The 14,144-nt window shown below is 39.6% G+C and overlaps 1 protein-coding gene across 4 annotated transcripts in view; it reads left to right on the top strand.

Annotated features, from left to right (window-relative positions):
* ehbp1 (EH domain binding protein 1) overlaps nt 1-14,144 on the top strand; it is a 109,151-nt gene that overhangs the window by 462 nt on the left and 94,545 nt on the right. For all 4 annotated transcript variants that reach the window (XM_088421268.1, XM_088421270.1, XM_088421269.1 and 1 more), the window contains exons 2-5: nt 1,152-1,596; nt 7,297-7,354; nt 7,620-7,715; nt 8,359-8,412. In XM_088421268.1, coding sequence (XP_088277394.1) covers nt 1,493-1,596; nt 7,297-7,354; nt 7,620-7,715; nt 8,359-8,412 — 312 coding nt within the window. In that variant the 5' untranslated portion in view covers nt 1,152-1,492. The remainder of the gene's footprint in view (nt 1-1,151; nt 1,597-7,296; nt 7,355-7,619; nt 7,716-8,358; nt 8,413-14,144) is intronic.

The raw sequence follows: 14,144 nt of genomic DNA on the forward strand, positions 1-14,144 counted from the left end.
AATTACTATCCGATGCGACACCGACTAATACCTGGATTCAGCTGGAATATTATCTCCGAAAACGTCCAACCTGACAAAATGTCTTCTGTTTATTTCGGGTTCTTGTTTTTGTACCTGCAGGCTTTCAAGCGTGTGAGAAATTAAAATACATGATTATCTATCTTAACGCAATCGTTTAATTGAACTACATTTTGCATATTTTTAACCTACGTAATATAAACTGTAAGACGTCCACGTTTTACGACTGAGCTCTGTTCCGTTTGTGGCAACGTAACTAGAATGGGGACGTAAATCGGAACGTGCCGTTTACCACTGCCATAATCCACTATTCGTTTAAAAACAACAAATATTTGATCTGGTGAAGTTTAAAAATTCCCCTTATTGCATTCCATAAGAACCATTTCACGACATCTGTAACTGGGTGATACACGGATTGATTAAACCTGTAATGAAAAATGAAAAAAATATTAATGTGCATACCAATATAAATGTAATTAAGATTCTCCATAGCTTCCGCTAACAACCCAAGCAAAATTTAGCTCGCTCCTTGATATAAACAAAGCATTTGTTGTTTACTTGATTCCAATTACTTGTTTGAGAGCTTCAGCGCCATCTTGTGGCATCTGTTTTTCTGTGCTGTTTAGTTTTATTAATCTGAAAAAAAATCGAGCAGCTAGATAATAATGCCTAAATCAGTGGGTGTTTTTTTTTGTAGAGTATGGTTTTACCCTGAACCGGGTAACTGTGCAAACTATGGCCCAGGCCCGTATGCAGCCCATTAAGATTATTAATCTGGCCCGCCGAATATGAAGAAATTATCAGTCAGGAGCAGTCATTAATATCCTGAAGGATAGCGGAACTATCAGTGCTTTAAAATAGTAACTGTTAGCAATAAAACGATGTTTTTTGTTCATTTACATTTTCAGTTGTTGTAACAATCAATACAGTTAAATATATTGAAAACTAGAAAAACGCTGTCATGCCTTTGTTGAGTTTCAATTTAAATTAAAGCACATGTATTCCAAACACTCCATCCATCTGGTCTTGGTGTGGCCATTTTGTCCAATTTTAAAAGCCTTTGTGGCTTATGAGTCAAAACGTTTGCCCATCCCGCAGCCTGAACTTCACTGACTTTTCTCTTTCCTTTGCAGGAGCCTCCCGGGATGTCACAATAGCATCAACACCCAGCGGACTACTCATCATGCCGCTAGAAATTGTGGAATGTTTTCTTTCGCAAGATAATGCACGTCGCGCTGCGCGCGTGCTGCCGAGCTCCTGAGTCCTGCCATCGGGATTTCTCCCTTTACCGCTGTTCTTAGATGGTCCTATCTCATGTGTGTCTTCCGCTAAGACGTTAACTATGTGTCTGGTGGCCCCCTCGCCGTGGTAAAACTTGGCCTGAAGTGGTTCGAACAGGGAAGAAGAAGAAGAAAAAAATCAAAGGAGGAGCCCCCTCCACGACCACTTTCTCGGGAGACGAGATCTCTATAACATGGCTTCGGTTTGGAAGCGACTGCAACGCGTTGGGAAGCACGCCTCCAAATTCCAGTTCGTGGCGTCCTACCAGGAGCTGATGGTGGAATGCACCAAAAAATGGTGAGTGGCAGTGGACTATCATTTAAGCCCCTTGAGAAGTGTGCATGGGCATGCATGATGGAATGCAGAGTTCATTTCTCTCGGCCATATTTGACACGCACTTTGATGTGCAGGCTTGTCAGTGTTGTGGCAGCTTGTAAGCATGCTTCGGTTTATTTTCTTGTTGCGAGCGACGGCTTTGATGAGCGTGTTACCTCCTTCAGGGATGCCGTTGGCAATCTCCTGTGGAAACTATGTTGGAATTAGTGTGGAATCTCATTAGTTAGTTTGGTGATATCTGCTGTTTTGGAATCAGCTAGCTCTATTTTTTTTAAATAATCTTTTCTAGGATCATCATAAATGAACTGATGAGTGATAATGACTGCCACCATAATGTCAAGGTGCAATAATTAATCGACAGCAAAGCGAGTACCAAATTGATCACTAATTATATTTGTTAATCCTTCATTCATTTAGAGACAAAATAATAGTTCAAATTCTCAGAATTACAGTCTAATGGAAATGTTCTTCAACATTTGCAAAAATATGCATTTACTGATCAGTCCAAACCAACAACCGAACCGCCAAAATTGTGTTTTGTCAATTTGAAAAAAGTCCTTTTAAAATATGTTGGATAATAAAACATCCTTTTTTTTTCGATCCAATGCATCCATTAATTGACAAAATAACTGACAGAATAGTCAATCATGATTTCATCAGCATTTTGGTTACTTAGTGGATAATTGGTTCGGATGTCTACTTAACTTTTCTAAGGTTCTGGGTTCAAATAGCTTTGTTTTCTAAGGCTTTCTTTAATAAACAAAAAAAACGGATCTTTTTATGTATTTTTTCATATCACAAAACAAATCCTGCTTCCAACTTGAACAAAAGGTGTTCCTGATGTGACACACCAGAGCACTAAACATGACAGTCCAAACTCGGTCCTCGAGGAGCGTTATCCTCCATGTTTTTCAGTTTTCTTTTACTGACACACCTGATTCAAGTGATCAGTTCTTCAGCACGTCCAGCAGAAGCCTGATAACAGGCCCGATCAGTAGAATTAGGCGTTTTGGGAAAATAAACCTGGAAATAATGCATGTTACCGGTCGTGGAGGACTGAGTTTGGACATCCCTGATGTAGGGGGTTTATCTCAGATCAAGAGAGGAGTGAAGCAGTGTTCCCTCCTGCCAGGAGAAAGTTTGTTTTTCCAGGAAGAGGTACAGAAAAAGTGCTTGGATACTGCAGGGATCTTTGGCCCCCGCAGGCGCGTATGGCTAAGCGGCTCGGCCGTAGGCGGGAGCCGCGCAGGCCCCGGCACACCGCCTGAACCGGGACAGATGTGTCAGGGAATGGAATGAGGGGAATGTCCATGTCTTTCCAGAGCAGAGTGAAGACTGGCGAACTCAGCTTATGCAGTCAGCGGTACACTTTGTTCCCCTCTAAACGGAAACTGAATTTTTCTTGCTGATAGATCTCATTTTGTCACATTTACTAAAAGAGAATGTTTCAGACAAATGTCATTGGTTATGTTCATTTGTAGCACCGCTTGTGTGTTTGTGGTTTGTGCAAGATTAAAAGTGTCCTCGTGGGAGTTTTCCCCCGTTAGTTAGAACAGCACAGTGTGCAATTGTTATATGCGTCAGGGCAGTGTAACGAGACCGCGCCTACTTTCTCCCATGCAATCTGGTACCTTCAGATTGGAATCAGTCCTCATCCTGGATAAAAACTGGGTACGTAACGGATCGGATATCTGCCAATACTCGTGCAGTTTAAACAAAGAACAGATGCCCCCCCCCCATGGTTAGGGTTAAAACAAAATACATCTGCCCAAAAAATAATTGCAAACTCACTCCAGTATAGTTCCTTGCCAGAAAGATGCCAAAAGATGGTGCAGAATGTTTACATCTATAGACTACAAATTTCTGTGAAAATTAGACTTTACCTTTTGAGCTAGTCTTCAAAATGACTCGTTCTGGAACCGTCGATATTCTGTCAGGTCAAGTAGCCTGAATCGATGACCTCAGTGCCAGTAAAGAGGTATCACCTTACCGCCCTTCTCAACATGTCCTGCTTTTCAATTTCCTGCTTACTCCTTGGGTCTTTATTCGTTCAATAACTGTTTGTCATGTACTGGTTGAGTGTGCCAAACAGGTTATCTATTTAATATAAAACAGTGCCTTAGTGGGGACAGTTTTCTTCCTTTTTCCAAGATTTTGTAATAATGGGGACAAGTAATAAACTTGGGAACAAACAAAACCAGGGAATATCAAAAGCTTCTTAAAGTGACTGGAGCGTCAGAGAGTTGAGTCAGTGTTTTGAGTGTCAGTGAGCAGCGCGTGTCAGGCTGTGACACGTTTCTTGTGTTCAGCATGTGTTCATCATGGCGGGCAGCCACGGTGCCACTGCCAGACCGGCCGTTTCCTGCCAGCTCGTCTGACGTCACCCCCCTGACACATTCCGCTTTTGAGGCTTGCTCCAAAGACTGTCACTACTTCTAATGCTGCTCATTGTAAATAGAAACATTAATGCTGCTTTTTATTTATTTTTTTCTTAAACTTATTTTTTTTATTAAATTAAACCCTTTACTATATTATCTCATAACTAGGGATCATAAGTACCAATACCAAGTATCTGTATAGGTCCAATATTAGGTCTTATTTTAAGTTATCAGGTCTCATTTCAAATTGGATGTTACAAATGAGAAGGAATGTAAATCTGCCATTACTATAATGAATGAATTGAGGGAAAATCCTGTACTGTATGGGAATAGTTAGGTGGCCGTGTCAAAAGTAGGGATGCATCGAAATGAAAATGTTTGGCCAAAACTGAAAATTTGAAATTTGGTTTGGAAAAACATAAATACCAGGGGATTATTTTGTACATCTCTTTGCGGCCTATCAACGTCAGGAACTGACTGTAACATCTTAAGCAGCATGAAATAGAACTGCATACTATGGCTCTGAATACTATTCCCCTTCTTATTTTTTTTTAAACACCAATTTAAAGGGGGCAAATTTCAATGTGCTCTGTTTTTTCTGCTAAATGTAATATCTATATATAACACATGCAGGTTTATTCTTTTTATTCATTCGCAGACATACCAACCACTAGAATGTAATTAATTAAAATGTCCAAGTAATTCCACCCTCTTCATGCTTGAAATGTCCAACTGTTTGAATGCACCACTTGCACCGCATATGCAGTTGGTGACTAGCCCGGGAAACTTGTTCTGTTTCATACAATAACAATGTACTGTATTTTCCGCACTATAAGGCGCACCTAAAAACCTTAATTATTTTAAAAGGCTGATGGTGCGCCTTATAATCAGGTGCGCATATATATGGATCAGTATTGAGATTGGGATTGGTAGATGGGGAATGAACTGATAAAGTAAGATTTACCTGTTTCTTTTGTGTAATTACAGTTGAACCAGGTTGGTCATATTGACGTTGTTATTATGCTATTGAGAGTTTAGAGTTATTATTGTTATTACTTTGAATTTACCATTGAAAAAGTTTTAAAATATGTCATTTATTGAGGGTGCGCCTTATATATGGAAAACGTTTTAAAATATGTCATTAATCGGGGGTGCGCCTTATATTCCGGTGCGCCTTATAGTGCGGAAAATACAGTAATTTGATTTGCAGTTTCTTCATGTCCTTAATCAGCATTTGAATATTTTCTTTAATGCCAGTGTGTCGCTGGAAACTTTATTATGGATTTTGCAGTAAGCCATCTATGTTTATTTTGAATTTGGCCTTCGATACGCTTTCTGTGATGTCATGTTTTTAATTTTCCTTGGTAGTTTATTTGTTGGGCTCTGTAGTCACAGGACAAAGTCGCAGCCTGGCAGTTTCTCACCTCGCTGAACTCCAATCCCCAGGTCAAACATCTTTCTTAACGTCTACCCAGGACTAAAATCCCACTTTACCCTTGAAGTCAAACATCAAACTAACCCCAAAACCTCAAACTAACCCTAAAACTCTTTAATCCTTAACCTCAACTTTATTTGATGTACTATGAGTACTAGATAAAACATTTGTCTTCACAACTGACCTTCATCGCTCTGTACAGGTGAACTTGTACATCATGTCCCTAACACAAATGCTCCCTTTGTCTCATCAAAGCTGTTTTGCCGCTTTCCAGGAGGCGGACTTGACTTCTCCGCTCTAAAATAAATGGAACATGTCAAAGGAGTCATTATGTGGCAATAAAAATACTAAAGTAAATATATTTTTTCAAGCCACGTACCCACTACGACATCCCAACTGAGAGCTGGTGCACCCTCCCTCACTGTATGAAATATTTGTATTTTGTGGGAGGGAGGAAATAAACACAGTACACACACACACTTGTAAATATGTAATTATTATTGCAGGAAGGCGCACACTCTGGAGGAATATGGTTCACTCTCATTTTTTTGAGCCCATAAAATTTCCATTGTTTACAAAATGGCTTGCATTGAAGTGGTGACCGAGCATTGTCTCGTCACTGGGTCGTTGACCTCCAATGAACCCATTTGCAAGTGAAATACTTCCTTCCTGCCGCCTCACAGGAAAGTTTGGCCAGCCACAACATCCTCACGCAGCAGCAGTTCAGACTTAAAATTACTTCATACTTGTTTTGTCGTAAAAGCGGGTCATAATGGAACGAGTATGACATGTTTCACAATGTCTGCGTGTATCAGCATGTGTGTGTTACTTTACTGTGGTGCAACAGCGCAAAGGCAACCTCTCTTCATTTATTGATGTAGGAGTGGTCTGTGTTTTAAAACTTAATCTTTTTCTAATGCAGTGACTTCCATTCTAATTTATACGTTTTCCCTATTGTGTATGTGTATTGTGTTTGGTAAACAAATACAAATTAAGAATGAATAAAAGCCCCCAATTAAAATCTTCTTGACTACCAAACATTAGGTGGAAATTAACTTCCTTACTGTTACTTTTTATTATTTATTAATAACCCCATATTAATAACTATGAAAAGGTAAATTTCCTGGCATCACATTGTGTGAAAGGTTCACTTTGAGAAAGATTGTAATTTTGTGGTATGCCTGTGTATGAGATTGAACATTGGTTTGTATGTTGTATGGTTTGAATTTTATGCAATCTTGGAAGAGGTTACAATGTTATATTTGTATTGAGGTTTAAAGTGCTGTGGGATGTGGGAAGGTCTGAATTTTTCCTGAAACATTTTGCAGCGTTTAAGTGCAAAATGAACATTTTACAGATATTTGCAGGTTTGAACAATGTCCAATCTGTTTGTGTGGTTTGAAATTTCTTCATCAGTAAAATGAAAGAGTGAAATGAAAGAATTTTGTCATCTGTGTATCAGGTTTCCAATTTTGTGGGAAGTGTGAAAGGTCATGATCTTGCAGAAAATAGTTACAGCATTTCAGTGTAAAATTCTATCCAATATTACACTGAAATGCTGCACTGAAATGCAAGTTTCAATGTGAAATGGGAATTTTACACATATTAGAGTAAATTACTTGAACAACATTGCTGTGCGGTGCATGAATGAATGAGATCCCATTTTGAATTGAAATTTTTTTGCATTTTCTTGCAAAAGATGTTAGAATTCTTTTCCTGTAATTCCAGAGAAAGTTTTAAATTTGCAATACTTTGAAACTTTGTCGGTTTACCATGTCAAGGTAGAACTTTCCAGAAGGTAGAATTTTTCTGGTCTTTCTTTCAACTTTATCCTGTCATGTGTTTCAGGCAACCAGACAAACTGGTGGTGGTTTGGACACGCAGGAGTCGACGGAAATCTTCCAAGGTTTGCTCTGACTATGTTTTACATACATTAGAATAGAATAGAAAAGAATAGAATACAATAGAATAGAATGCCTTTATTTTCATTGTACAGCATGTTCTGTAAGTATACATTGAAACATGGATAGGCATTGGATATCGCTTCTGTCCACTAGAGGGCATTCAAACTTTGCTAACAGTCTTAGACTGGTTAAGATAGTATTAATGTTTGTTTTTTCCATATTTATATTCTTTAGTACATGCTGAATCGTGTTCATCCTGTCTTTTAGTCTCACAGCTGGCAGCCTGGCATCAAAAATCCCTATCGAGGTGTAGTGGTGTGGCCCGTACCAGAGAACATTGAAATCACAGTCACTCTTTTTAAGGTAACTTATTTTAATTTACTTTTTGTCCCAACCGTGTGTGTTTTTGCCTGTTTTTGTTTATCTGCGTGTATGCGTTTGAGCATGCATGTGAGTGTATTCCACTGTTATCACTGACTCACCAATATTGGTTGTTTACAAGCCACGGTTTCAGAAGCCATTTTACACAATCATTTACCCGCCCAATCTTTCATCCATTTTCAATATGTTGATACTAAATTTGGGTGGTTTCAAAGTGAGTTCAAGCAAGTCTAGGTGACCAAGTTGGTCACCACATAGATTAACAAGCATTATCATGCTCTAAATAAATAATGCAATGCTGTATGCATAAAATATAATATTTGCCAGTTTGAGTAGGATTTGTGTGTGCATTCATTGTGCTTTTGAGAGGAGCTATATGAAGGAGAGGTGCAATACATTCACAACTAATAGCCACTTCCTATATTTACAGACATGAATGGAACAGAATAGAAGATTATATAATACCTTTGTTGTCATTGTGCAGCAGATATAGAACAAAATTGGGAGTGCTGAGAAGTTAAACACATACTCCTAATGTGGAAAAATACGCCACTCCTGAATTTGAGCGGTAATATGTTGGGGTCAACGTGTCTTGTAATCTTAACAGTTCATCGTTCCGTTGCAGGACCCTCACGCTGAGGAATTTGAAGACAAAGAATGGACGTTTGTCATTGAAAACGTGAGTCATCTTTCTTTGTGCATACTATCTGAGTTCACTTTTTAATTTCAAGTCTACAAAGATTATTTTTGACTCTGCTTTAAAGGTCAGTCTTCTTTCCACATGATACATGAATGTTCTGCCATCTTGTGGTCATATGGTGCTACTGCCTGGACTTGTCATTAGTACAAGTTTTTTTTTTTTTTTTATTTAACCAATGCTGTTTTTTAGATAGTCTTGAAGAATTCATGAAATTAAATTTTGCTGTCTTTTATTTTTCTTCAAACCTGGACCACGAAGATGAAAATGTGTTTGATTGTAGCCTAGTTTTTCGGTATAGTGGTTTACAGTTTACAGCAATCTGTAGACATTTTTCAGATTTTTTTTTTTTTGTCTCTATAACTTCTCACCTCTTCAGACAGTTGAACTAGGTCTAGAACTGGGCCCTAAAATACAATCCACGATTATTTTTACAATAATACAATTTTTGAAATATTTATCTTTTGGATTTTAGTTCAGTAAGAGAAGAAACCAAACGATAAAACGAGACACTAAACTATAAAGTTTTTAAAATCAGTTTTCAATATTGTTCATTTTCACCTTTTGCGAGTGAGCCTAGAACAAATGTCATAAACACAATCAAGCATCTTATGTCTTTTATAACAGAGATGTCTGAATTCTCTGATAGCCCTCACTTAGACGTCGTTCCTAGAATGTCAGCGGCAGATGAAGAATGCTAGGTGAGCTGGCGCTTTGACCCCTTTGCGCCCGCCCATCACTTTCTTTGTGCACATCAAACAGACAACATAAGAAAGTGCTTGGGGGGTTAAGGGGGGCTTTCTCGTGTTTGATAAAAGACTGACATGACAAGCAGGTCAGCCGCCGTTCTGCGGTCAGAGCGTGGGAGACGCGCAAGAGGACGAGAGCAAAGCGAAGGCGGCGTGACTTCTTCTGGGCTTGGTCTCTGCATACCTGGCTAATGAGCACTTTCAATACGGCACAGAAATTAGTTGTCCACCTTCGCCATGATGGAATGCTGCCCGATAGACACAGTTTCATCATTCGCTTTGCTTTTTACTCATTCATTTTACCTGATGAAAGCGTAAATCATTATTGCTACTTTTGCTAATGCAGGCACTTCGGTTAGAAGTCCATACAAAAAATGGCCTAAGCTCAGTTACCTGCCGTAATATTAATCAATGTTCACGAAAAATGCATTTGAAGATTGTTGTACTTATGTCTATCTGCATGTTTGCTGCACTGTTTTGTTTAAATATTAGCTACTTCAAGGTTTATAGCTACTGCTGCACCACTGCTATTTTTTTCAACTGACCTATGGCATTTTATATTACGTTTTAACTATAGTTTAATGAACTACAAAGAAATACAGAAAAAAAGAAACCAACTATAAACTTCAACTGATGAATACTAGGCCTATTTTTTAAAGAATTGTTCACTTTCATTTCATGTTTTATTTATTTACATTCTGGTATATTGTAGATCATCTAACTCGAAAATTTGTTGAACTTGCCAAAATATTGACTGAACGTTGCAGATTGGACCCCATTAAAAGATCCCAGTTGTGTGTGATGTGCACAATTTGACCACCAGGGTGCAGCATACACCTATAATTAGTCTAAAATGTGACCATTTTTTGTTTTTGTTTTAGTCGTTCATGTCACTGGACTACGTAGACTGTTTAGTCTTCACTCGCTTTATGCTGAAGTATTATGCACACATTTTTACATACCCACGTTCCACTTTTTTTTCATGTTTTTGGTGATTTAGCTATTCACTGTCAGGTGGATATATAACATAGCTATGTGTTGCCATCCGAAGCCAGGTACATGCGAATGAATATGGCAGCAGTAGAGGTGAGCTCTCCTCAACCCCTCATCAGGCGACAGAGGAGAAAAGCGAAGAATACGCCTTTGTGCCCCAACGCCGGAGATGATGAAATTTAAGATCCCCGCGCTCTGGCTTCGTCTTAATCTGGCGGTGGGGGTGGCCCAACCTCGCGCGAGGCTAATCCCTCCCTGTTGAATTATCGGCGGCGCTAAGATTGTATTTTGTCATTGAAAATGGCAGTGTCAAACGCTGCTTTTTTCTCTCCCCCTTGCCTATTTGTTCCTCTGCCAAGGCCAATCGCATAATCAAGCGAGGGCGAGCCGTAGGACGACAAGTCGGAGAGGTGGCGGCCCGTATAAGTGGCGGCGCGGCAGTATCTCTAAATTGCACGCTACCCTTGCCTTTCACCCCTTTTCAAATAGGTGCACATTATCAAAAAGGTGGGCAAATTGCAAGTCTACAAAGATTGGACGGCTCTATTTGAAGGCATTGTGCTGATGGACGTGTTCCGGCATCTGCATATCAACCGGAAAAAAAAAAGATTGCAATCTAACTTCACTTTGCGGATGGGGATTTACGCAGCATATATTGAACCTGTGTCTTTTAAGAGTTGAATATACATTGAGACACATTCTCTTCTACCCCCTTTGAATCATACAAACCTTTTTGACGCTGAGAATTGACTCCTGACATGCACGCATTTAAATAACAGTGCTTACTGATGTTGAAATACTGTCCTTAAATGCTGGAAAAAATTTTAAAAAGATCTCAAAATCAAGTCCATGAAAGTCACTCTGAAACTTTTAAAACAACTACTCAAATCATATGAAATGTCAGTGAGAGAGAAGTTATATTATCACTTAGTTACTTGTACATTGACAGACACTATATTATACTCTGCTGAATCGCATGAACACAGGCCTCTTAGACACGTCCAAAAAAACGGCAGGCGTTGAAAAGACAATTCAATACAGTTCTTGATACTGTCTTGAATCGTGCAAAACTATTCAAAGTCAATTATGCCGTGACTCGACATAGGCTCTTCACCCAACCTTGAACAGTGTCACTCTCACTGGTGCATGTTTGGTAATGGCTGTAGGTAGGAGCCCTAGGTACTGCCCTTATTATTCTCTTGATATGTTTTTGATGTTGAACAATTCGGTTCAATTTGTTGCCCTCATCTTTAAAACAAAAAAAACCAAACAATTTATCGTTTCAAATAGTTTTTTGTTAGATTGCTAGCATTGAGATTAACACCCTGTTCCCGATCCTTAACACACTGTCATCATCAGTATCATTTCTTCTGATACAGTATTGATATTTTTTCTTCATATACAGTTATCGATAGGATCAAGAATTGATGAGAATAGTGGAATACTGCAAGTACCTATGAAAGCCAAAAGATGGCATCAAAGCACTACTTTTCTATCAAACGTAAGTTTGTTGGCACCAAGATGACCAAATTGGCACAACTTTTCTGTTGAGAATTGTGTGGTGGTGTATTTTTTATTTAATTGAATTCCATATTGAAATAAGCAGTCATTATGGTCGTCACTTGCTGTCAATTGCTGTTTTTGTTTATTGGCCGAAGTGCAGCATTTTTACTTACGATAATGGCCATTTTCTGTCCGCTTCGACTGTCGAGGCATCCATCTCGCTTCTGGCTTCCGATTCCATTCAAACCATTTTCAAATCACACTCGCACATTGTTGGTGCCCACTTGGTAACGACACACAAACACTCATCCACAAACCATTCTCACACACTTCCACACTTTGTATTATACCCCCCTCTCCTCTGTGCCAAGGGGAGCACATTACGTAGGCCAGTGGCTTGTGAGCGCCGAGCGGGCCTCTGAGAGTGGAAAACACAATTATTTCAGCCCTCCGCTATTCACGCAAAGGTGACAAAAGCTGGTATGAAGTATGAAATCCCAAAAGTTTCCTCCTTTTTGCGCTGCGCCCGACAAATTGGGATTAATTTGCACTTGAGTGCCTCACGCGCGCCGTCTCCAAAGTTTTCACCTTTTGCTTATTTTGCCCCTTTTCTTAAGTAGTTTAGGGAGCTCAAAAGCCCTCATTTATTTGTTTGTAAACTAAAAATCCCTGCTCATATGCACTCATTTTAAATAATGCATGCGCTGTAGTTCAAAGCATGTAAATAATTGTGTGTGTGTGTGTGTCCATGTGTGTGAGGGTGCGTGTATGTGCTTTGAAAATTAATTTAATTAATCACCCTGAAGAGAGGCAACAGATGCTGCTGATTACCCCCTCGTGGTGGACCCTCCCCATGTGGGCAACGCACACACACGCAATTTTGTCACAAAGTCATTCAAACGTCTGCGCTCACATTATTGGGCGTCTCATTGGCTGTCATAAGGTGTGTGTGTGTGTGTGCATGTGCGTGCGCGCGCGCCTCGATGGCGGGGGTCTACGTGGGTTGTAGTAGTCGGTGGCCGTAGAGGCCGGGTGGTCCCTCCTGTCGCCCTAATAGGCTTAGCGCACCCCTAATCCACAACGCACCACCTCTGTCACATGGCCGGTCTGCTGACTAGCCGGGCCACCACGAGTAGTGTGTGTGTCCGTGTACCACTAGCTGTGTGTCTGCACAGATGTTGTTCTTGCCTCGCTGTTTTATATACTTATTTTGCAATATTATTCGCCACTGTGTAATTATTCATTTTGCTTTGCATGTGCAAAAAAAAGAAGCCCAGTTGGTGTACCTGTCAATGTTGTTCACCAATTGACTCACCTTTTGAACTCTGTTGCTAACTAAAACAGCAGCATCCACAGAGGCGAGCGGTTGCACACAAACTCAACAGCTGGGTGCATCGCCGCCTCTCTGTGAACATTAAAAAAGAAAACATTGGATTAAAAAAGAATTTGGATTGGATAAAATAGAAGTAAGTTCATAGTTACCTTATTTCACAGATGTTCAAGAGCTTGAATGGCCTATTTTGAACTCTGCTGCTAACCAAAGCAGCAGCACCTACCAAGACCTGAACTGTCTATCGGAAGAGTTAGCAGTTTATAAGAAAATAATGTAAATCAACTCGGGCTGTCAAAGTTAAAGCCTTAGCTTATGATTAATGTATACGTTATATTTTTTATAAACGCACTGCATTGTGGATTATTGCCCTTATGAACCTTTGATATAAACTTTTAAGTTTGTCATAAAAAAAAGTTGTTTTTGGTCATGCATGCCCCCACTTTCCTATTCTGTCTCTTTTCGTTTTGTTTTTTTTCTGAGTTACTCTTGTAAAGCATCCCGTATGTGTACTTGTAGATGTGGTCTCACGTCCTTGTCTTGCTGTAAACCCTCAGCACGCTGTAAGGTTGTTTGTTTTGTGGCGGTCCTTACGTTCTTTGTGTGTTTTGTGTGGTTTTTTTTTTTTTTTTTTTTTTTTTTTTTTTTATTGAGTGCGCCTCCCCTTCTCACCGGTCCAGGTTGTGACCTCGGCTTTCATCTTCTTAGTCTGAGGCTCCTGGAGCCTGCTGGGCTCCAACTCCCGGCCAACATTACAGCAGATGTCACCAGACACCCTTATACACACATACACACACACACACTGCCTGATTTGTCAAATAAACTCAGCTTTTCTTTTTCATTTGTACACTTTAGCTCTCATGCCGGCTCCACATTGTGCACCAATGGTGTCACTCTTAACAAACCATGAAAGAATCCTACAGCAGTGGTGCAGATGTATAAAAAAGGTACATAGCTTACATTTTAGTTCTGTTCCAAAGGCAGCAACGTAACCCAAATTTGCATTAGGTTGGAACAGGCAGTAATCTATCACAAACCTACACAAACTAACTACTAATGTTATAGTAATTGCAGTACTTAACAGTGAATCCCAGCTATTAGCACGTGTAGCAGGTGCGTTGTGAATAGCTAAAACCTGT

This window comes from Hippichthys cyanospilos, chromosome 8 (assembly GCF_059441005.1).
Source record: "Hippichthys cyanospilos isolate Australia breed blue-spotted pipefish chromosome 8, RoL_Hcya_1.0, whole genome shotgun sequence".
Taxonomy (NCBI): domain Eukaryota; kingdom Metazoa; phylum Chordata; class Actinopteri; order Syngnathiformes; family Syngnathidae; genus Hippichthys; species Hippichthys cyanospilos.